The sequence below is a fragment of the Euleptes europaea genome, chromosome 10, assembly GCF_029931775.1.
Source record: "Euleptes europaea isolate rEulEur1 chromosome 10, rEulEur1.hap1, whole genome shotgun sequence".
Lineage (NCBI taxonomy): Eukaryota > Metazoa > Chordata > Lepidosauria > Squamata > Sphaerodactylidae > Euleptes > Euleptes europaea.
Genome location: NC_079321.1, coordinates 66,707,183 through 66,732,678, shown reverse-complemented (window position 1 = coordinate 66,732,678; position 25,496 = coordinate 66,707,183). Strand labels below are relative to the sequence as shown.

The window sequence follows — 25,496 nt, the reverse complement described above, 5'->3', positions numbered from 1 at the left end:
CATCTACTTTCCCCGGCGGTTCGCCCCTCCCTCCTCGCGACTCCCTTCCCCGGGAGCCCAGGACGTCCTTGGCTCCCGAAGTGCCGGGAGCGGCACAAAGATTTTGTTGGATCTTTCCACAGGGACTCATTTTTGACAAAAAGGTCAAATTTACTATCATTTCACAAGAGGATGTGAAATTTTTTTTGGAAAACCATGAAAAAGATCTAGTTGGCCTTAACCCTGACCAAGAACAAGAAGAGGAGGGAAAGAAGTTGGCCTTGACACACGAACAAAAAAGACTGGATCCTAAAAATACCAGAAGTGTTGGAAAAACCAAAGCTCATAACAAGAATAAAGTTAAAAGGAAGCATGCAGTTCATGGGTGATAGAGAGTTGTGGAGGGTTAAATAAGAAATTAAATGATAACTAGTGAATTTTGTTACTACTGATCTAATCCTTTTGCTTAAGGAATATTTTTGAAAAAAAATTTTTTTACTATATATTAAATTAACAATTAATATGTAACAACTGCAATGATTTAGACAATTCAGAATTAATTTAGTAATTAAGTTTGATGTATATTGTTGAGTTAGAATCTCAATACAAAAGAGTACATAAATTTATAGCAAGGTGGAGGTAGTTGAGGGGGAAGTCTTTTATTTTTATATCATTTTATTAATGGATGAAATGCTTTTCAACGACGCTGTTAAATTTTTCTTTATTTTATATTTGAAATGAATCTGTTGCTGAAAAGTTACCTACCTGTAAAAAATTGTGAAAATAATAAATTTTATTAAAAAAAAAAAGAAGAGAGTGAGACGGCGAAGAAGAAGAGCCGTTGGAAGGGGGGAGGAGAAGGAGCTTGCTGGCATTTTGCTGGGCGCCCTCTGTGCCCTCAAGTCTCTCCACCCGGGCCACAAGCCAGGCTGGCCGCCACTGGAAGGAAGCTGCAAAGCCTGTGCTTTCCGCGACCCTTGTAGCAGCTTGCCTTCCCCGAAGAAGCCCACGGGCAGCTGGCTGGCTTCCCTGTCGAGCCCCCCGCTGCCTTTCTCATCCCACTCCCTGCTCCGGCTGAGCGCAATCCGCCAAGCAAGCTGAATGGGTCGCCCCAGTCTACATGCCGTAATAATAATAAAACACACACACCCTGAAACTAAAACTGGAAAGCGGTAGGTTTCCAAACTCTTTCAGACAAGATGCTGGGAGGGTTTTTGCTTGGAGGGTGGGAAAGGGGAACGGGATTATCAGCGTTATGCGACCTTCTTCTCCAATTGGTGTTTGCAGAGGGAAAGGATTGCCAGAGAGGGAGGAGAGTGGGAGGAGAGATGGGAAGGGGGGGCAGGCTGGGCAGGGAGAATTAATCCGAATCCAGGGAGTTTTTCATGGAGAAAGAGTGCGTTGAAGGCGGGGCAGAATCCAGGTTCACGGCAAGACAGGTTTGATTCCCCACTCCTCCACATGAGCGGTGGACGCTAATCTGGTGAACTGGATTTGTTTCCCCACTCCTCCACATGAAGCCAGCTGGGTGGCCTTGATCTAGTCACACTCTCTCAGCCCTACCTACCTCACAGGATGTCTGTTGTGGGGAGGGGAAGGGAAGGTGATTGTAAGCCAGTTTGATTCTTCCTTAAGTGGTAGAGAAAGTCGGCATATAAAAACCAACTCTTCTTCTTCTTACCAATGGCTTGCACTTTTAAGTCACAAAGCTTCTAATCCACTTCCAACTCTCTGTTTTCTACCCTGGAACTGAAATGGGATCTAATTTGTATTGTAAATCAGGTCATGGCCCAGCAAAGGTTGATTGCATATGCAATAATATTTTACTGTTGTTGGGCATGGAAAAGCAAAGGCTTTGTGTTCCGGTTCATCTTTTTTTCCCTGTAATGTATGTTTTTTTTAAGGTGTTTTTTAAAGGAAGAAGAAAAATCTGTGCTTGCCAATCATAGCTGGCTGTTGGTAATAATGTTGTCCCTTTTTTAAAAATACAGGCTGGATCGAGATGTTGAAGTGGAAGACTTCCAACGTTACTCTGAAAAGGTCCAAGCATCCCTTTATGGATGCCCTGTTGAATCTCCTCCAGCAGCCCTTTTCCACAAGAAAAGAAAAAATGCATCCAAATCCAAAGGAAGCCACAATAAAAGAGTTAGTCAAATATACCAAATGCATTAAAAATAATCACATGCAATCAGATAAATGATATAATTAATATTCCAAAAATTATGGGTATTCATCATAGCATTCAAAAATAATGGGCTGTTTTGCTATACAGCAAGTTAGCCCATTCACTCATTTTGAAAATGCACTTGAATCATGAGTCAAACATGTATGATCTCTCCTACAAACAATCCATAAACCACACAGAAAAGATGCAACGCGCATTTCTAATCACCATCCAGTCAATTAGCCAGGTGTAATGAATGTCCTTCAAGGATTCCATGAACATCCTGAATAATTCTTCCTCCTGCACTCCAAATGTTCACTTTATATATTCTTTCTAAGCATTAAGGAGCCTGGTTTCTTCATGATTGGCCTCAGTGATGACCCTGGGAACAGGCTTACAACATCATTGTCAGTCTTGCAAAAAAAAAAAGAGGGGGTTAAAGACCGTTTAATATAGATTACAAAGAGTAGGTTTATTTACTTATATTTATTTATAGCTCAACTTTCTTGCTGAGATTCAAGGCAGATTACACAGTGTAAAGCAATGCAGTCACATAGCATGAGACATCCAACGAAAAATGCAATAGAACTTTTCTGCATTCTCTTTTTCCTCATCTCAAAGTTCCTGTTTCTTTGGTGGGTTTTTTAAAAGTTCCACATGTGTTTTGCTCCCTTTAGTGGTTGATTCAATATCATACCCATTTTTGTGAAGCGTAAAAATAAAAGCAGCTGTATAAATCAGCAGGGAAATAAAATAGATTTAATCTGCTGTTATATTGAATAGACCTATATTGAATGGAAACTTTTTAAAAACCCAAAGAAACAGGAACTTCCAGACAAGGAAAAAGAGAATGCAGGAAAGCCCTAGGATAATAAAAATCAGAACCAATGCAAAAGAAGTTTCAGAAATATGTAATAAGCAATACTGACTTAAATTATATTTTTTAAACAGTCACAAGTCCACAAGCAGTATCACACTAATATAACCCCCAAAATTAAAAGTTAAAGTTGCCCTAAATATTTTCGCCTCCCCAACGACAGCAGTACAGCAAAATATGTTCCAGGGTCTCTATATGGCCATCCCCACATACGCAGCTTCTATCTGAATAGGGAATGCGCCTTTCATCCTTTGGTAACCATAGCCAACATAAATACTCTTCTATATTGAAATACCATTAAAGACATATTGTGGAATGGGTTTAGAGGGGATTAAACCATGAGTGGCCACAGAGCAGACTCACCAAGCTCTCTCCTGCATACTACTAAGATCAAGAGAGGTTATCCTAGATTTAATTTCATTCATCTCGTACGTCTTATTAGGGTTAAAACCCAGCCTCTACAATCTATTTGCAATAACATTTTCCAAGAGGACACAAATTGATCTTTTCCAATAAAGCTTATAAACCCCTTTAGACACAAGCATCTTATGGTATAATAGAAAGGCTCTTTGCCACGCAAGGGCCTCCAGGGATTTCTGGCCTGATTCCGCTCTAAGAGCTACCCCGGAAACACAGTTTGGCATCCCCGCAATGGAACAGAGAAATTGTGTTAGTGATTGATCAATGCCTTCATCATCCGCATCAATCAGGACTCCAGTACCATACAGTAACTGGGGAGTCACCTTGGCATTAAAAGATTTATTGGCTCCAGGTATATAGTTCCCACCTCTAGAATAGAAAAAAGAAATCAAGGCATTGCTCAAAACATTTGCTTTGAGTTTAATATTTTTAAGATGTAGTCTCCAATTTAAATTAGTTTGGAATGTAATACCCAATAATTAAATTATCTGACCTGGTCAACTTTTCTTCCATTAACATACCAGCCGTAAATAGGAACTTTTCTGGCTTATGATTTTTGGATATCTATCTCTTTCAAACAATAAGCAAAGAAAGCCTTAAGTTTAATATACAATACAAACAATAATGGAATCACATGTTACCAATGTGCTGTGGCCTCAGACTGGGAGCTGGCCATTTAAACCTGGGCTCCACTCCCCAGGGTGTCCTCCTCGGCCTTCCCATTGTGCTCCCCTCCCAGGCCTTCTTGCCATGGCCTCTCTTAGACCTCAGTCCCCAGAGCTGCCTGTGCCTGCCTCGCCTTTTCTGGGTGGTCACCTTCAGTGGCTAGTGCAGTCTTCTCTTGCCCTTCCCAAGGCTTTTCCTGTTGTAACTGCCTCCTGTCCAACAGCTGACAGCTGCTTTGCTGATCCCAGCTGTTTCTCTGCTCTCCCATCCACATGTAAGCTCCCAAGCATCTGTTGCTGTCATCTCTGCCCCCCTCCCATCTGCTCATTGTCTCCTTTTAAATGTGTGGCTTGCCCACACAGGTTCTGCCTCCCTGCTGGTGTATCCTCACCCTTGACAACCTGGCCGACATGCCCACCAGTTGGAGTGCTTTATGTTTCCTGATGCTGCTCAGGTCTCAAGGGCCTGCTCTGATGGCCACACACTAAAGTAGAAAGTAATGCAGTACAAGCAAAATAATATATATAATAAAGAGGGGAATAGACTACTATCATATTTAGAGTTGCCAACTCTGGGTTGGGAAATTCCTGGAAGTTTGGGGGTAGAGCCTTGGGAAGGGGAGGGTTTTCTCCAGAGGAACTGATCTCTGTTGTCTGGGAATCAGTTGTAATTCCAGGGAATCTCCAGGCCCCACCTTGAGGTTGGCAACCCTGATCTAGAAAGCCAGCATGGTGTAGTGGTTAAGAGTGGCGGACTCTAATCTGGAGAACCAGGTTTGATTCCCCACTCCTCCACATGCAGCCTGCTGGGTGACTTTGGGCTAGTCACAGTTCTCTGAGAACTCTCTCAGCCCTACCTACCTCACAAGATGCTTGTTGTGGGGAAAGGAAGGGAATGTGATTGTAAACCACTTTAAGACTCTTTAAGGTAAAGTGGGATAAAAAACCTACTCTTCGTCATGTTCCTTTTATAAATGGGCTCTCCATTCCATTATACTGCAGCCTTATTTTCTAAGGGTACTTCAAATTCAAATTTATTAATACGGTCGACTGACCAATCACATGCCAACACATCCAAATTTCCAGACTCAATAGTTTTGCAACTAGTGGTACTTCATGCCTTCCCATGCATTTGCTATTTGCTGGCTACACTGCTGAATAAGAAGAGTGAGGAATACATCCTATTTGCTGGCTACATTGCTGAATAAGAAGAGTGAGATACTTCTTTCACTTGCTGGGGGAGGGTGTCTAAACTAGATATGGCTGCTGACTTGTTTAACCACAAATCTGCCCGTTGTCTATGAAACAGGGAGTGGTGTCCAGTTTTAATAGCAAAAGGGGTACACAGGTGAGGCGAGCAGAACTGTTCCCATGCTCAATGCTTCTTTCTCACAACCTGTCTCACTGCGTCATTTAACCCTTTTCTCCCAGTTGAGCTCATTTCTGGTATTAGACCATTGCTGGTGAGAAAAGTGCCTGAAGGAAAGCCACATGGATGGAGAGGATTTAGCACTCTCATCTCATATCACTGTAGCACTCTCATCAAAACGGTGGACCCTCCGCCCATCTCTAATTTATAGATGATAGGGCAGATCTGTATTTAGACAAATGAATCTGCTGACATTTTTCTGCATATTTTCATGTGAAAATGTTTGAAGCTGGACTGAACCTAAAAAAAATGAATGAAGATTGTCAGAATACAAATTGCAGCAGTTCTTTATGGCTTTCTTTGTATTAAGGTTGGAAAAGACAATGAAGAACCCTCACAGTTTCCATCTGGCATGAAAAAAATAGATCAGGAACTGAGAGCTCAAGCGGACCCACACTGCCGCTTCTCAAATACCCCACAGGCAAAGGAACACGTGTATCTATTTGGAGGAACAGCAAACAGCCGGCAAGAATTTGATTACTTACCAAAGGATTTCAGTGAAAGGTATAGTAAGCAAGTAATTCTAGTGCAGCACACTTTTAAAACTATTCAACATTTTTATAAATATGAGGGAGAAAATATTAAGCTAAACAGAGTAATTTTCGACATTACTCTTTTTCTTTGTATGCTGTATACATTTTTTCTTCTACTTTGTATGGAGATGTGGGGGGGCTGTGGCTCAGTGGTAGAGAATCTGATCGGCATATCGAAGGTCCCTGGTTCAAACCCCGGCATCCCCAGTTAAAGGGAGAGGGTGATGTGAAAGACCTCTACCTGAGACCCTGGAGAGCCACTGCCGGTCTGAGCAGACAATACCAACTTTGATGGACCAAAGGTCTGGTGCAGTATAAGGCAGCTTCATGTGTGTTCATGTTCACTGGTCCCCATTGATGTAATAAAAATGCAGTTTTTATTTGACAGATCTCAGTTCTCCATTAGTCTGAAGACTCACTCATCCCACGGAATGATCTTCTATGTCTCTGATCAAGAAGAGGAAAATTTCATGGCCCTTTTTATTGCCCATGGACGACTAGTTTTTATGTTTAATAGTGGCCATCGAAAATTAAGAATTAGGAGCCAAGAGAAGTACAATGATGACCAGTGGCACAATGTAAGTTTGAAATAGGAAACACATGGTTTAGGAAACTGCCTTTCCAACAAAGAAAAGGGTTAGACTGTTGGGGATTTATTGCAATAAGATATCACACCAGACACACATACAACACAAGCCTTTATTGGCATATATTATGGGTTGGAATTATGGGTTGGAACCAGACCACAATTATGGGTTGGAACCAGCAATCCAGCGGCACCAGAATTACAGATTCCTTCCTTCTTCTCCCCAGCAGTCTTTTCTGATCCTGAGAAAGATTATTCCCAGGGTCATGGGACCCCATGTGCACTAATGGCTATTTGGGTTGGGAGTGCACTAAGGAAGAGGAAGGAGGTGAAAGCTCCCACTCCTCCTCCTTCTGTCTGTGCAGCTCCAATGAGAGGAGTGATTTCGCCCCTTCCTCTCTGTAACCCGCCAAACCCACATGGCTATTAGTCCATACCGATCCCATGACCCCAGGAATCAGCTTTTCTGCGATCGTAAGAGACTGCTGGAGGAGGGGAACAAAGATCTGTATCCATCAGCATTTTCCATTGACAGCTAACTAATTCCAACCCAATGAACTACACAGTTTTCTCACATATTCACCCACCAAGCCATACTATACAGATCTGGAAAAAGAATATTTCCAAACACTTTGTGATCTAATTAGAGTGAATTTAAACAACTGGTTTTCTCTACTGAGTGATTACTTTTACATTAAATAAAAAGTAAGAATCTGGTGACATTGAGAGGTTTAACAAGCAAAGGATACTCTGGTCATCAAATATTGCTTTTCTATGGTTTCTTGCTACTTTATGTCTTTATATTTGTTGAAAAATATTATTGTATGAATCCTTCCTACTCTTGTTATGTACTACTCTTGTCATGTTCTTTGCCAACGCTATATGCTGGGTTGGATTCAAAAGTGCCCTTTCATTCACAGAGGACCTCGCTATAGATTGCCCTTCCTCAGATATTTCAATCTAACCAATGAAATATTCAAAGTGCAACTGCAGATTTTCTCTTCATCCAAGTAGCATTGCTGAAGAATCTATTACGGAAGTATGATCAGCAGCACAATCCTAAATAGAGAAATCAGTGGGCTTAGAAGGGTGTAATTCTGTTTATGGTTGCACTGTAAGGTTCCAGTCCTATGCAAGCTTTCCCAAAACTAAGTTGCATGTATGAACAATATCGGGCTGCATAAGGATTATGGAAGCTGAGACACATTCCATTCTGTTTTTATTGTATAGAATATAAAAAGGAGTGTTTGATTATGAGCCTTTTGCTTTTAAGCAAGTGGATGAAGAGTTATCCCAGAACTTCAGAGTTGCCCAATAAATCCCGCAATGTTCTATTCAAATGTATTTTTGTACAATTATAAATTTTCTAGTCTCTTTAAGTTAATCATTTTGCTTTTGCTTTTCAAGGTGATGTTTGTTCGGGAAAAAAATACTGGCCGTTTGGTAATTGACGGTCTCCGAGTATTAGAAGAAAATCTTCCTTCTTTTGACAATGCATGGCAAGTCACTGCACCCTTTTATGTAGGGGGTGTGGCACCAGGAAAAGCTGCCAAAAATATCCAGGTGAAATTAGACTTTACCACAATACAACATGCATTATTTATTAAGAAGGTAACAAAAATAAATGTAATCCTTTAATCAGATGCAGACAATGCAATTAAAAAGTGCACTTTGGAGAATGACAACCAAGAACTTTTGAGACTACCTCACGTGATCCAAACCACCATTTAGGGTTGTCTGGACATCACCAGACAACATTGCTGAGGCCCCCCACCTCACCTAAAGGGCTTAGGGCCCTTTACAAAGCACTGAATGAAACAACTAAAAGATTTGATAATTACAGGATTTTGAGATGCAGTGAATATTAATAGGCCTTTCCTCAAGTATGCAGGCCTATAGGAAAAAGATGCTAGAGGCATTTTACAAAGCTTTCTACTCTTGAGAAGGCCTTGGCAATTACCCAGAATACATACTGCATTTGAATCTGTTGATAGATACTGGATGACTGCTATTTGCAAGCTGTGTCAGAAGTATGCTTTGAATCTTCTGAACATAACTTTCAGTGCCTCCTAAGCAGAGTTATACCCTTCTAAGATCATAATGGTCATAGAAGTGTGTAACTTTGCATATGATGGCACTGTTAGAATATTAGTGAGGCACTTTGACTAACACAAAGCAGTTTGAGAAAAACAGGATGTACTGTTATTATTTTGCACTCCCTCCATTCTTCTTGGCTTTGGTTCCCTTTACCTAAAATGAAGGTCTGTATTCGTATGATTCATGAACAATTGTAGATTTGATGCCGAGGGAAGGACCAAAGGATATGTGTCTTTCTAAATAGCCATGAATTTCCATTTTGTTTTTCAGATTAACTCAGTTTATAGTTTCAGTGGTTGTCTTGGCAGTTTACAGCTCAATGGAAGGCCAGCCATGTCTCCTTCACAGACATTCAGTGTAACTCCTTGTTTTGAAGGACCATCAGAGGAAGGAACATATTTTTCATCTGAAGGAGGATATATTATTCTTGGTAATGTTTATTGTGACTATTTTAGCAAACAATACCCAATATTAAAATCATTTGTCTATTGGAGGGGTGAAAACCGCAAGACATTACAAGAATATATACACACACACATATACAAACATACATATTTTAAAGACATACCCAAACACATATACATACATACATATTCAGGATGTCACTCTCTGAAAACACTGTTTGCCATCTACTTGTTCACAGATCAAGGTAGCATCCAAACAAGGGGCGAAAACGCATGGTCGCTTTAGCCGCCTTTATTCCGTTTCAGCCAGGATTCAGCCAGTATCAAACGCGCATGCGCGTTCGATCCTGGCTGAAACAGGGAATAAAGGAGGCTAAAGCGACCATGCGTTTTCGCCCAAGGAGTTCTGACACAGATCTTACAAACCAGACAAGTACATATAGAACAATGTGGCATTTCGGAGCAATCCTAAGCAGGTCTACTCAGAAGTAAGTTCTATTGTATTCAGTACTCCCAAGAAAATGTTTTTAAGATTACAACCGTTGATGTATACACAGCCTATGCAGAATAAAACTATTAAATACTTTGCAATTCTCTTCGGAACAAATGGTGCCAGACAGTTACTAGCCTAAAAATTGGTAAGATGGAACTCCTCTCAAGGAAATCTGCACTCTGACTGACCTTTTCAGATTTCCTAGAAAACTAAGGGTCTGAATTACAGAGAGTGAACAACAGGCACTCTTTGGACAAGGCTACCAGCATGAAAAAGTCTCACATTCCAAGATTTAAAATATTGAACACATATACGGAAATATAAACTGTGGTTTGTTCTTCATGTTTTGTAACAAGTGACAGATTTCACAATTATTGTTTCCTAAAGAAGGTTCTTACTTTTCCCAACAGATGAATCCTTCACTTTGGGTCTGAACTTTGAAATTGTTTTTGAAATTCGTCCTCGCAGCAGTTCAGGAATCCTAATGCATGCGCACAGTGTAAACAGGGAGTTCCTAAACATACATATGAAGCAAGGGCAGGTATGACAGAAGACTAGCAGTTATCTTTCTTACTCTCATTTCTTATCATTCCAAATCAAGTGTTCTGCATTCTTTTAAGCATGTTGTATGCATACCAAATTCACATTTAATGTCAATGGGTTCTAATGTTTTAAATAAGTAGCCCCATTTCACCACTAAAGGCAAAATATATCACAACTACATTTCCTCAGTTTCAGGATTGTATAGTTAACATAACATCAAAATTCTTCATTTATAGCATCAATAACATTTTCGTGCTGAAATGAAAGGAAAGAATGCTGACATTTGGTGTTGCTACCTTATCAAAGCATTAGAAAGTGATAGCCACTACAGGTTATGTGGCTTTTTTGTTCACTTTAAGATCAAGTCGATCATTTTTTATTTATAGAGTAAAACAAATATCAGAAGTCTACTGAGGTCTGTGTCAGAGAGAGGTGGGGGAACATTTCTTGAGTGGAAGCAAAAGAGAATTCCCTCAGAAAAGAAAATTCAATCAAAAATTTGTGTTGGGGAAACCTCAGGTTTTCTAAGAATTTTCTTATGTACTGTACTAGAAGTTGTTAGTCTATTTTTAATTTTAAAATATTGCTAAAAATATATGAGCTGAACACAGTGTACAAAAGATAACAGTGTTTTATTTTTATTAAACTATTTATAATCTGCCTTTCTCACTCGGACTCAAGGTGGTTTACACAGAGTTAGTCAATATAATTGACAGGATAGGTCATTCAATAAACAATACAAGAGGATTAGGGTTGTAGAACCAATCAGAAATCTAAAAACAAAACTGAAGCAAAGCATAAGTATTAACATGACATATTGTGTGTGTGTGTAAAGTGCCATCAAGTCGCAGCCGACTTATGGTGACCCCTATTTGAGGTTTTCATGGCAAGAGACTAACAGAGGTGGTTTGCCAGTGCCTTCCTCTGCATAGCAACCCTGGACTTCCTTGGTGGTCTCCCATCCAAATACTAACCAGGGCTGACCCTGCTTAGCTTCTGAGATCTGACGAGATCAGGCTAGCCTGGGCCATCCATATTAAATGATGCAAATATTACATAGTAGGATCTTAGTTTCACCAACCTAAACACAATAGTAGAGACCACAGTCCCTAATAATAATAAATAAAATTTATCCAAGTAACTTTGTAACTCATTATAGTGCAACTCTGTTGCCTTTGTAGAAAGGCCCTCTTGAACAATTCAGTTTTGCAGTTTGCAGAAAGCCAGGAAAGTGGGAGCCTTCTTGACCTCCTTAGGCAGGCCGTTCCACAAGGTGGGGGCCACAACAGAGAAGGCATGTGTATGGGCAGCTATTGATTTTCCCATTTACAGGTTGGCACCTGCAGAATACCTTACCTTATGCACAAGCAGGCAAGGACAGGGCAGATGCTCCAGGTGATTCAATCAGCCTCTACTTTTCCTTAAAATGGATCGCAACATCTTGCAGAACAAATAGATTCCACAAACTTTGATTGGCCGCCTTATCAACCAACAGCACCCTATTCTTATCTGGGTTAGGGTTCAGACATTATTTTATTATGGGTGAGAAAGTATGTGGAATGTTGCACCAATATAACTGTTTTTATAATGAAAATATTAGTCCAACTTTTTTATATTTCCTTTTACTTTTAAAGGTGGTTCAAATGTTTTGAAGCAAAATTAAATTCCCAAAAGGCTAACATGTAAATTGTTTTGCCAGGTAATTGTAAAGTTGAACAATGGAATCAAAGACTTTTCAACCTCAGTTACTCCAAAACAGAATCTCTGTGATGGCAGATGGCACAGAATTGCAGGTAAGTAAATTAAATCCCAAGGAATTATGGCATTTCCTGACCCACCACATACGATCCCCATCATTTATTATTTGAGGTTTTATTGCAATTTGTGTGTTTTAAATTTGAATGTGTAAGCTTCCTTGAGCCATGTGAAAAGAGGGGTAGAAAATAATAAATAAATAAAGGTGGCTTTCAGTAATAATCCAAGGAGAAATCCCAGTTCAGCATAAACCAGACCCAGACCTGCTAAGATTCAACATGGTTACTGCATCAGGTGCCTTCTAACCATACCCTGAAGGCCAGACCACATGATACATTCTTTGGCAAGCTGGGTTCAGGTTCCCTGGAATTGACTCACTTTGCTAGGAAACAGCAGCTGTGGGGAATACCATATTAAAAATCAGTGAGAGCCTCATTTAGCTTATAACTGTGATGTGGAGAGAGGAAGGGCTATTACCTCCTCTCCCTGGCCATTTACCTGAGCCTAAAGCAGTCCAAGCTCTACTCACGACCTGAGTTTGATCCCAACAGAAGTTGGTTTCAGGTAGCCGGCTCAAGGTTGACTCAGCCTTCCATCCTTCCGAGGTCAGTAAAATGAGTACCCAGCTTGCTGGGGGTAAAGGGAAGATGACTGGGGAAGGCACTGGCAAACCACCCCGTAAAACAAAGTCTGCCTAGGAAACGTCAGGATGTGACCGACGTCACCCCATGGGTCAGGAATGACTTGGTGCTTGCACAGGGGACCTTTACCTTTTAAAGGGACCTGGCAGAGAGTTATTTGCATAATTTTGAGCGCAGTTCCAAAGTTATGCAAATAACTCCCTGCCAGGCCCATTTCAGCTTCCCCCTATGACACAATTTTGAGCTAAGTTGGGCTCCTGCTGATTTCTAAAATGACGTTTCCTGGAGCTGTTGTTCTATGGACCCAGCTCACCAAAAATATATCCTGTAGTTTGGCCCTGTGTTTATTGTGTTTCATAGCAGTGTCCTGATGACACAGCACTGTGTATTTGCATGCTGTTGCTGTTATCACTGGGATTTTTGGTTGGGAGGGTGGGGAGGGAAAATAATATTATTATGTCAAGACACACGTTATAATTATCCTAGATTTTATAGGAGAGAAAATTAAATATTCTATAGTCCTATTCAGAAGCAGCTGTGTATTTAATGTAAAGCGTAGCTCCAGCTTGAGTGCAGCCCGACTTGTTGAAAAAGAAGCGTATTATATGTTAAGGATGGTTCATTACCATTACTTATTCCTGAATATTTATTTCATCAGTTAAGGTTTCTAATTTATACTATTGCCTTAATAAGTATGCAGCAGCTAGATCACAACAGTTTCCCACAAGAGCTAAGCTTCCCTGCATGTAGTTAAGAATTTCACTTTTGCAGGAAAGGTCAGCTTGACAGCTTGAAGCTTATACCACAACTTCCAACTTACCAAGGAACTGCTTTAAATGTCTCAGAGGGCAACAAATATGTGGTGAAGATCAGTACATGGATATACTGTTCTCCAAGGTCACAAGCATAGCTTTTCCCCAACCCTGCTACCTGATTTCCAGAGCCCTCAACTGCCATTTAGTTGTTGCCCCTTCCTATAAAGCAGGCACTGCAAGGCTTGCTAGTATGGCTGGAATGGTGCTCGAACTCTGGTCTTGCAGGTATGGGGCACATGCTGAGTGACCCAACTGTGGGAGAGTCGGTCCAGGTCATGGGGATGAAACGAACCAACTTTTTCAGATGTTAGATAGTTTTCAAGTATCTCTCTGGAATAATGTATATTTCATGTGCAACAAAAAGAGCAGCGATCCATTTTTGCTTTGTATCTTTTGCTTTGCATGACAGTTATTAAAGATTCTAACGTGATCCAGCTGGATGTAGATTCTGAAGTGAACTATGTTGTAGGACCACTAAATCCAAAAGCAGTTGACCACAGGGAGCCTGTTTTTGTTGGAGGAGTACCAGGTAACACTTATTTTAAGTATCACTGCACCTGGCACACTGCTTCTGTGGCAGGCAAGCTGCACAAGGTAAATCATTCACTGCAAGCTTAAGCTCTCCTGCACATCATGGGAAGCACCCAGTAGGCTGCGCTTCCTCCTGCCCTTGCTGGAAGTAATCTCCATGCCAGGTCTGTGGAACAGTGCTGAATGCTTTCACAAGAAACATGAGAGTCAATAGTGTATAGGGTTTCCAGGTCCCTCTTCGCCACCAGTGGGAGGTTTTTGGGGTGGAGCCTGAGGAGGGTGGGGTTTGGGGAGGGGAGGGACTTCAATGCCATAGAGTCCAATTGCCAAAGCGGCCATTTTCTCCAGGTCAACTGATCTCTATTGGGTGGAGATCAGTTGTAATAGCAGGAGATCTCCAGCTTGTACCTGGAGGTTGACAACCCTGATAGTGTACGGAAAGACCAGATGCATCACAGGGCATTCAGCGCAGAGATTGCACGGCTGGGGAGAGAAGAGAAAAGCTATGCTGAAACCCTATAATGAACCACACACCCTGCTCTCTGCACATAGGGGCAGGAGACTCGTGGCCCAAGACTCTGAATTTTGGTATCACATTTTATTTTCTTTAATCAGTGAATTAAATACATATGACCAAAATAATTCAGGGAAAGGGTTAAACATTGTTGTAAAATATTAGTAAACGTTGTGATGACCCATTATGTTAGGTTAGTAATGACCCGGTGCTTGCAATAGGGGACTGCCTTTACCTTTTTAAAAATATTTAAATTTTCAAACAAAGTGATTCAATAATAATTAAAACTTCAGTTTAATGACAGTCATTAAGCAATTGATTTCAAAAATGTTATTGAAATCAAAGTTAGAAAATTGTGGCCACGGAGTTTCACTCAATTGCCCCCTTTTTTGGTATCACCATCTTTAGTAAGCATGAGTGATTGTAGCTATTCACTTTTTAAAACAACTTATGGCTGTTTTTTTCCACCTTTTTGCAGAGTCTCTCCTGACATTCAGCCTGACGACACGCAGTTCCTTCACTGGATGCATTCGTAACTTTGAGATTGATGAAAGGGCAGTGAGCTTCAGTAAGGCAGCTTTGGTCAGTGGTGCTGTGAGCATCAGCCGATGTCCTGCCACCTGAGAAGCTGACGAGCTGCGGGGATCTGTACAATCCTGAAAGCGTAGGGGGGAGAGAAACATGCATAATTTAATATCAAGAAAATGAAAGTATATTGCTTAGTATATGTACGTGGTACAGCAGTATACTTATAATCGCTAATGGTAATGTGTAGGCTGCCAAGAAACAAAGCCAAGAAAAATAAAAGATTGTTTTATTTTCTGCAATGCACTAAGTTCCTGAGGTATATGGAAGCTCTTGCTGATATAAGGGATTAAGAATATAAACCCTACACAGTTAGGTGTGCTGAAGCCCAATAAAATCAATATGTCTAACTCTGCATAGGACTGCAGCTGTTGCATCATAAGTGAATCGGAGCTCAGTGCTCTGCACCTAAGAGCTAGATATGTGCAAGACAGACGCAGAACTCTGATTCTCTGATTGCCTATATCAGTGGCAGGAGCCTTCATGTCTCTCTTGGGACACAGCAGCTGCACTTCAAAGATAGGTCTCTGCTCAAAACTGGTCTTGGATAATAAGCCCTGTATGATGTCATTAAGATTGTTGAAATGGTTGCATGTGGGCAACAAATCAATTAAAAAGGCTTAACAGAAATATTTTCATCTCTTGTGCTACAGATTCCCAGTAGATCTTGGGCATGAACCACTGGCACCATGGGTACAGCATCTGTGCATGGAGACTCCCAGTATCCTCATTGAGCCTCCATCAATACCCAAAGCCAATTACTCATACTTAAAACCCAAAACTTGCAAGGCGTGGCAAGGGGAGTTGGATGGGAATATGGAAGTTGCAGACAATTCCCCATCCTCATTAAGGTCTCACAGCACTACTCATGCACGTGCCCAGAAACACAAGGAGGGGACTGGAATCCGTTTCTGTTAAGACCTATTGGGATCCTTCATGCACAGCTGGTTGCCCACAGTGCAACCAGATCAAGCCCATCATTTGCACTGAATACACCTGCTAATGTACCTTTCAGAATAAACTACGCGATAGACATGCTTCACAAACAATTGTCTTGGCAGTCTCTTTATTCAGTTTTATATTCTTTGTTCAATTAGATTAGGGAACATAGTTATCACAGGAAATTTGAAATTAGTTTTATTCCATTTTCATTTGAAGCTATTGAACCACTTATAATGTGTTTCCACAGCTGACAAGTATAATGAATTGCTCCTTGTTATAAACAAAGATAAGCGTATTGTTTGTGCATACGTTACTGTTTTAGCAGTCCACTTAAATTAAAAAATTCTACCCTGGATGCTAGTAATTGGAAATTTGATTTTCACTTCAAGGAAAATAAATTATCATTACAAATGAAGATCAGGTATGCTATTTTCACTGAAACTACTCTTCCAAAATGTGTATTTCTATTACACAATAATTTTCCATTACAACCTATCTTAACACACTATAAACAGCACATGCTGTCAGGGATGGAAGCCCCACCTCTGCCCTCACCTGCTCCAGAAGAGACACCTTGTGGCTTTGCCCAAGCACAGCTTTTTTCATGTGGTTCCATATGCATGTTAGCATTTTTGTAAGCACAATCACTCCTCTTTTCTTTTATAAATTTTTATTGTTTTTTTTAATATCACAATAATTTGCATCATTCAATAACATTGTTATATGATATAAACATTATTTTTCTTAACCAAATAACTAATTAATGCTAGTATTTCATTGACTTCCCCTCTCCCCTCCTCTATCTATTTGATAACTTAATTATCCCCTTTGCATTTAAATTCTAATTCATTATATTTCTCACAATCACTCCTCTGGACCGGGCTTTGCTGTTTAACAAAAGTTCAGCTGAGTCTGTAGGCATCTAGTTTGACCCTAAGCTCCTGCTTCTGTAAGGCCCCCGTCCTCTCCTCAGTTGAGACACTCCGAGTTTTGATTCCAAGTCTCCTCTTAGTAGTTTCTAAGGGCACCTCCCTTGAAAACCTAAAAGGGTAATGGGGTTTCTTGGCATAGGTTTCAGAACGTGCATCTGGCTGCCATGTCCAGAGCACATTCCAGCCCAAAGGCAGGAAGGATGAGGCATTTACATACCCCCCAGCTCCACAGCTTGCACAACAGATACCTTGCTTCAAGGAATGTTTTCATCAGAACGGGCCTTTTACAGTTGAAAGGGGAAAATATCACCTCCACTCCAGATATCATTCAAGCTGTTCCACACAAGATGGGCCTTCAAGAGGACAATTTAACTTTACTTCAATCCTCCAGTTCTTTGTCAATATGCTAAAGATACCCATCAATGACCTCACCTTGGAACATCAGGTGCCATTTCCACTCTTCCTGAATTTTGGAGGCAGTTACCTTAAAACTGCCCAATCAAATTAAAACTTTATTTCATGGACCTATCCTGGGCCTAGGAAAGTGAGATCCCATGGGAAACTATGCCATTTTCCCCCATAAAAGGAGTAGCCCAGATCTGTGAAAAGTGTGCCAGGTTTCTCCTATTACTTGGACACCTCCACAAACTGTTTGTGGGATCCTCTTGCTCCTTGTTGGACTTCTGCTGCATGGACTCCGTGCAGTTCTCAGCTCCTCACCCACCTTGGATCAGGTTGTATTATCCACTTCCCCTTCCCTATCCATGCCTCTTTCCCTCATTCCTTTCCCCCATTCTCTGGTGCGTATGTGTGAGTGCTTAGGGAATAAGCTTTCAGATGCTTAGTAGATTCTTTACATATCTATTTCTTTTTATTTTTTATCCAATAAAGTAACAGTTACAATCACTCTTTATAATTTAATGTTGGGGTACCCCTACTGAGATCTCTAGGTCCAGTTTGGGATAACACCTCCTGTTTAGGAGACTTAGGAAAACCAAACACCTGCCTGTTTATAAGACCTCAAATTCTTAAAACTCTGCAGAATCCAAAGCTTCCTGAATACAGCCATGAAAGACTTAATCATTTTTGAACAATTTGGTTTGTAACATGAAAGGTTATAACTGTCTCTTCCAATCAATTCCTGTATGCAGTTGAGTTTTCCTTCTGCTTTCAACACTAGCACTGGGGTAAGGCCGGAGATCATCTATAAGTGTCCTACCTTAGGACTAAAAACAAGTAGAGAAAAGGTTTTAACGGGTAAAAGATTCCTGTCAATTTATTCCTACTGTCATTACATCTATCCTCACCATCCTACAAAAAGAACAGCAAGCAGGGGGTAGGAATAAAGGGGCATTTTTCATAGTTGAGGGAAGAAAACAAATGGGCTCCCCAAAGATTGGTATGGGGACCAATGTTTTTTAATGCACTTACTCTGAATCAGTGAACTGATGTGGAATTAGTGAAATAAAAGTTATAGAATGAATTCTCCAAACTGGAGATGACTAACAAAGTGACAAATGATAATCAACATAAAAGCAAAGTGATGCATATTGGGGGCGGGGGGAATCCTAATATCATATACTGATAGAGCCTAATATAATTGCAAGTTGGCCAGCCTTTTCCTATTGAGAATTTGCCAGGGGGAGGGAAGGAGAGTAAGCTGAAGATTAGGAGATCAGATAAGTTTTCCATGGGAAAAGAGGAGATAGTATAGGGATAGTGATTCAGAGGAGTAAGGTGCTCCTCACAGGTTCTTGAAGATCCTCTGTTTGTCAATCATTATTGGCCATATTTGCTCGCGTGGGGGGGGCATGGGCTGCTGGAATAGAAAAACTCTCAGTTTGACACAGCAGAGTTCTTCTTACTTTATGATTGCTTCCATTTATACTATACTCTTCTTCCAAGAAGCTCAGGATGTCTTACATGGGGATTATCTCATTTCATCCTTACAACTCTGTAGAGCAGGTCCAAGGTCATTCAGAGAGATTCATGGCTGAGTGAAGAGTTCAACTGAATTTACCCAAATCAGATTCAACACTCTAGCCCAGTAGTATTCACTCAGCAATTCCTGGAGAATCACATCCGCAATTACCATCAACCAAAAGAGACAACTTACTGTATGCCCTGCATGTCCGCTAAACACACACATACAATAATATAACTATTAATATAACTATAAATATATACTATTAATAACTATAATCTTTTAAATAACAAAAGTTCCTCTTAGCATGCAGTATTTAAAATGTTTTAAATAAAATAAATAAATGTAGGGTTGTCGTCTCCCCACCACTGCTGAACCTCAGCCAGACCTTGTGCATGTGGAATAAATGAAAGAGATTACAGTGAAACACTATTTCCTTCACAAATGTCAATGATTGTCTCTCTTACTTTTATTTAATAGTAAGCTTATCATCATACCTACTCAAGTCTTGCACAATGTCCCAAGTCAACCTATCTGGTTTTCGGTGGTAAGAACGAGCCTTGATTACTTACCGTGAAGGCTCCTTCTGCTCTGAGATATGAAGGGCATCTATGATTGGGTGTTTCGGCTTCGCTTGCTTCGGGAGGCAGGACCTTAAAACTTTCACTCCCACTCCCTGTCTCCTGGGAAACGCCCCCTTTCTTCTCCAGTTCAAAACTTTCCGAGAAATTAATGGGCTCGTATGTAAGTCCCCCAGGAAAGAAGAAACTTAGAAAACAGGTTATGACCAACAAGGAATAACAGTATGTACAGGTTTGAGTCATGGCATAACAAGATAACGAAAGGCAGAGAAGTAACAGAACTAACGAAGTACTGTCTAACGTTAGAATAATCCCCCTTAACAAGTACTAACTGATCAAGGACGTCTGGGCGGGGAGATGCCCTTTGTATCTCAGAGCAGAAGGAGCCTTCACAGTAAGTAATCAAGGCTTATTCTCGCTCTGAGAGAGAAGGGCATCTATGATTGGGACATACCAGAGCTGTCCCCTATAGGGTCGGATTAGACGTCCTGTAGTACGCTCTGAAGGACCCGCCTACCAAAGGCGGCATCTGCCGAAGCGTATAGGTTCAATTTATAGTGCCTAGCGAACGTGGAGATGGATGACCACGTTGCGGCCTTGCATATTTCCTCCAAGGGGGCCCTGCGGTCAAAGGCCGTAGAGGTGGCCACGCTCCTGACTGAATAGGCCATGATTCTAGGTGGAACTGTTAGGTTACTGTGTGTGTATGCCTGAGAGATACACTTCGTGATGATCCTGCTAACAGCCGCCCATGACATGGATTTTCCTTTGTTGGGCGGGGAGAGATTGATAAAGAGGGCGTCTGAAGTCCTACAAGGGCCTGTGCGCCTAATGTAAATTCGCAGAGCCCGTCTCAAATCTAGGGAATGCCATTCTTTTTCTTTTAATGTTTTTGGGTGAAGACAAAAGGAGGGCAACACTATTTCCTGTTCCCTGTGAAATCTAGAATTAATTTTTGGGCAGAAGGACAGGTCTGGCCTCAACACCACCTTATCTGCATGGAAGGTACACAGACTTGGTCTGACCGACAGGGCGCTAAGTTCTGAAACCCTTCGTGCTGAGGTCACGGCTGTCAAGAATAGTGTTTTCATGCAGAGCCAAGTAAGCTCCACTTGGCAAAGGGGTTCAAATGGAGGTTTGGTTAATGCTGTTAAGACTGTACGTAAACTCCATGTCGGAAACCTATGGATGACGGGTGGAGAGATTAATGCTACACCCTTTAAAAAGGCCTGGACATGGGGATGTTTGGCAATCAGAAATCCTGAGACCTTGGGAACAATGGTGGCAATGGCGGCCAACTGCCGGCGGAGTGTGGAAACCTTCAGTCCCTGCTTATGCCCGTCCTGTAGAAAGGCCAGAATGTTTGACACCCGTGGTTTTAGAAGGTTGATGTGTTTGCGTCGGCTCCACCTCGCAAAGGCTTTCCAGGAGGAATTATATATTCTAATTGTTGAAGGTCTCCGAGACGCTAAGATGGTTTCTGTAATCTCTGGAGAGTAGCCTAGGCCTAGGAACCTGTCCCTTTCAATGCCCAGGCGGTTAGTTTGTACCATCCTGGGCTGGGGTGAAAGATTGGACCTTGATGTAGAAGATCTTCCCTGTCCGGTAGTCTCCATGGTTCCTGGGTGGACAGTTCCCTCAGGACTGGGAACCACGGTTGTCGTGGCCAATAGGGAGCAACAAGGATCACCGATGCCCGTAGACCCCATATGCGGTGTAACACCTGTGGTATCAAGGGTAGCGGGAGAAAGGAATAGAGAAGCTCTCTGGGCCATGGAGTCACCAGTGCGTCAGTCTGTTCTTCTGCGTTCTGCTTGTACCTGGAGTAGAACCTGGGGAGTTGATGGTTTCCGAGTGCCGCAAACAGATCTATCTTTGGATGACCGAATCGTAGGGAGATCTGGTGGAACACTTCTTGGTGGAGAGACCACTCTGCTTCGTTCAGTGTTTCCCTGCTGAGCCAGTCCGCCTGCACATTCAAGGTCCCTTGAATCTGTTCTGCTGAGATGGAGGACAGATTGGCTTCGGCCCAGAGCATCAACCGTCTGGCTTCCCTGCTGAGTACCGCAGAGTGGGACCGCCCGTTTGTTGATGTGAGCCTTCGTGGCCACATTGTCTGGGTCCTGGTGGCTCTAATGCCTGCTCCTGCTGTTCCAGTGCGGTCCTTAGAGGACCGCGCCCAGGTTCCCATTCCTCGGAGGAGGAGGACAGCTCGGGCTGGTCTACACCAGGGAGTCATTCATATGAAAAAATTCCCTGGACCCCTTTCTCTTTTCAGTAGAGGGGATTGTGGCCTCCTCGGATAGATCTAAGGCCGCCAGCGTTTTAGTCAATAGTGAAGGAAAATCATCACCATTAAAAATTGTTTTGTTTATTTTCTGTACCCCCTTCCTCTTCACTAGAAGAGAATTTGCCTTCCTCTCTCTCCCTTTCCTCGTCATCTGTGGAAAAGGGAGAGGTATCAGGCTCCCTCCAGCCAGAGAAGGAAACGGATTGAGCCTTCAGATCAGCCTTTATAAGGTGTTCCTTGCTCTTTTTACTTTTGGCATGCGAATCCACGCCCTTTCGGTGGCGAGGCGGGGAAGGTTCCCGCGAAGTAGATGGGCGGCGGGAAGGGGCCGGGGAGGATAAACTGACCATTCTCGGACCCTCAGCAAAGGAATCCCTCACTAAAGCAGCCAGCTCTGCCCTTAAGAATTCCAGTCGCCCCGCCCCCATGGAAACCGGCGGTGTAAGTACGTTACTGGTGGAGGCTTCTGCAGCTGGCCCCGGTAAAGCTGAAGTGGCGCCATCACGTGGAGTTGAAGCGGCAGCCGCCGCTGTGTGCTCCGCGCCGCCGCTTAGAGACGGAACGGACCTAGCCATTGTGTGCTCATCTACAGGGGCTGGGAACGAAGTGTGTGTGTCCCTGTGCGCTTTGATGCTGTGGGGGGCATGCGCTCATTTTCGGCACCTTCGGGGACTTGTGACGACGGGCGGCGTTGAGGAGGCGTTTCGCCGCTTTTCCGTGCGCCGACCCAATTTTCTTTTTCTTAGGCGCGGCTTTTTTATTCTTGCTCTTAGCACCTGAGAAATAGCTGCAGGAGGGCTGGTCCCCTTTTGCTGCCGGTCTAAGTAGAGAGGGATCCAGATTGCCCTGGACGATGTATTGGTCGGGGCGATCCTCCGCCATTTTGTTCTGGCGGGAGCTCACTACTCGACCGCTACCCTCTAGCAATCCTTTATGCAGAGGTTAAGATAGCCAAAAAAGGGTAGATTAAGATAGACAGATAAGATTTGAATTAGGTAGATGAAATTTAGATAAGTAATAGCCTTTAGATAAGAGAATAACCTTTCCTATAGCTGCTGCAGAGAGCTGAAAAAACACGCTCTCCCGATAAGCGAGGCAGGAAAGAACTGGAGAAGAAAGGGGGCGTTTCCCAGGAGACAGGGAGTGGGAGTGAATGTTTTAAGGTCCTGCCTCCCGAAGCAAGCGAAGCCGAAACACCCAATCATAGATGCCCTTCTCTCTCAGAGCGAGAATTATTCTTCACTCACATTGTAAAGTTAAAAATCTTGAGGCTATTTTTATCTTCACTCAACTGTATTTTCTAAGCTAAAAGGCAACAAGCGTAAATCTGATCTATGCTGCAGTTCAGTACTGTTTCTCTCAAAACTGTTAAACTGTGTTGCTCTTCCCATTGTGTCAACAGCTGTCTCAAAACTATATCCCACCCTCTACTGAGCATGTTTACTTCAGATATAGAGTGCTCCACTTACTATTTTTGCAATTGGTTTGAACCAATACAAAAATGAACTAGTCAACCAAAACAGTGGTTTAAACAAAGAATTTTTTGCCAGAGCACATCCAGGACTTTGTCACTTCAGTTCTATTTTGTATTCATGCTATGGTTAAGTGCTGGATCCTTTCCCTACCCTGTATCAGGGTTGCCAACTCCAGATTTAGGGGCAGTGCCTGAAAATGGCAGAATTTGGTGAGGGGGGCTCAGAAAAAGGTGATGCCACCGACAACACTCTCCAAGGCTGCCAGTCCCAGAACACCTGTGCTAGTCCCAGAGGCTGTCATGCCACCCTAGGAGCCATCATTCCAGTCCCAGAACACTTGTGCTAGTCCCAGGGGCCATCATTCCACTCTGGGGGCTATTATTCCAGTCCCAGAACAATTCTTCTAGTCTCAGGGGCTGCCATTCCACTCTGGGGGCTGTCATCCCAGAATGCTTCTGCTAGTCCCAGGGACTGTCATTCCACTTCAGGGGGTGTCATTCCATTCCCAGAACACTTGTGCTAGTCCCAGGGGCCATCATTCCACTCTGGAGGCTGTCATTCCAGTCCTAGGACCCTTCTGCTAGTCCCAGGGGCTGTCATTCCACCCCGGAGGCCGTCATCCCAGTCCCAGAACACTACTGCTAATCTCAAGGGCTGTCATTGTATTTCGGAGGGCCGTCATTCCAGTCCCAGTATACTTTTGCTAATCTCAGGGACTGTCGTTCTACTCCAGGGCTGCCATTCCATTCCCAGAACACTTGTGCTTGTCCCAGGGGCCGTCATTCCACTCTGGAGGCTGTCATTCCAGTCCTAGGACCTTTTTGCTAATCCCAGGGGCTGCCATTCCACCCCGGAGGCCGTCATCCCAGTCCCAGAACACTACTGCTAATCTCAGGGGCTGCCATTGTACTTCGGAGGGCCGTCATTCCAGTCCCAGTATACTTTTGCTAATCTCAGGGACTGTCGTTCTACTCCAGGGCTGCCATTCCAATACCAGAACACTTCTGCTAATCTCAAGGGCTGTCATTGTACTTCGGAGGGCCGTCATTCCAGTCCCAGTATACTTTTGCTAATCTCAGGGACTGTCGTTCTACTCCAGGGCTGCCATTCCATTCCCAGAACACTTGTGCTTGTTCCAGGGGCCATCATTCCACTCTGGAGGCTGTCATTCCAGTCCTAGGACCCTTCTGCTAGTCCCAGGGGCTGTCATTCCACCCCGGAGGCCGTCATCCCAGTCCCAGAACACTACTGCTAATCTCAAGGGCTGTCATTGTATTTCGGAGGGCCGTCATTCCAGTCCCAGTATACTTTTGCTAATCTCAGGGACTGTCGTTCTACTCCAGGGCTGCCATTCCATTCCCAGAACACTTGTGCTTGTCCCAGGGGCCGTCATTCCACTCTGGAGGCTGTCATTCCAGTCCTAGGACCTTTTTGCTAATCCCAGGGGCTGCCATTCCACCCCGGAGGCCGTCATCCCAGTCCCAGAACACTACTGCTAATCTCAGGGGCTGCCATTGTACTTCGGAGGGCCGTCATTCCAGTCCCAGTATACTTTTGCTAATCTCAGGGACTGTCGTTCTACTCCAGGGCTGCCATTCCAATACCAGAACACTTCTGCTAATCTCAAGGGCTGTCATTGTACTTCGGAGGGCTGTCATTCCAGTCCCAGTATACTTTTGCTAATCTCAGGGACTGTCGTTCTACTCCAGGGCTGCCATTCCATTCCCAGAACACTTGTGCTTGTTCCAGGGGCCATCATTCCACTCTGGAGGCTGTCATTCCAGTCCTAGGACCTTTCTGCTAGTCCCAGGGGCTGCCATTCCACCCCGGAGGCCGTCATCCCAGTACCAGAACACTACTGCTAATCTCAGGGGCTGCCATTCCACTCTGGGGGCTGTCATCCCAGTCCCAGAATGCTTCTGCTAGTCCCAGGGACTGTCATTCCACTTCAGGGGGTGTCATTCCATTCCCAGGCCACCTCTGCTAATCCCAGGGGCCGTCATTCCACTCTGGAGGCCGTCATTCCAGTCCTAGGACCCTTCTGCTAGTCCCAGGGGCCGTCATTCCACCCCGGAGGCCGTCATCCCAGTCCCAGAACACTACTGCTAATCTCAGGGGCTGTCATTGTACTTCGGAGGGCCGTCATTCCAGTCCCAGTATACTTTTGCTAATCTCAGGGACTGTCGTTCTACTCCAGGGCTGTCATTCCAATACCAGAACACTTCTGCTAATCTCAGGGGCTGTCATTCCACCCCCGAAGCATTTGTCCTAGTCCCAGGGGCCACTATTCCAGTCACAAGACACTTCTGCTACTCTCAGGG

General features: G+C 43.1%; 1 protein-coding gene across 1 annotated transcript in view; it reads left to right on the top strand.

The window, feature by feature from the left end:
* Positions 1-15,101, top strand: part of LAMA4 (laminin subunit alpha 4) — a 123,717-nt gene extending 108,616 nt beyond the window's left edge. Inside the window, exons 31-39 of the mRNA XM_056856368.1 lie at positions 1,971-2,124; positions 5,845-6,038; positions 6,456-6,645; positions 8,061-8,216; positions 9,021-9,180; positions 10,058-10,188; positions 11,890-11,983; positions 13,811-13,930; positions 14,925-15,101. Coding sequence (XP_056712346.1) covers positions 1,971-2,124; positions 5,845-6,038; positions 6,456-6,645; positions 8,061-8,216; positions 9,021-9,180; positions 10,058-10,188; positions 11,890-11,983; positions 13,811-13,930; positions 14,925-15,070 — 1,345 coding nt within the window. The 3' untranslated portion in view covers positions 15,071-15,101. The remainder of the gene's footprint in view (positions 1-1,970; positions 2,125-5,844; positions 6,039-6,455; positions 6,646-8,060; positions 8,217-9,020; positions 9,181-10,057; positions 10,189-11,889; positions 11,984-13,810; positions 13,931-14,924) is intronic.
* Positions 15,102-25,496: the final 10,395 nt, after the last annotated feature.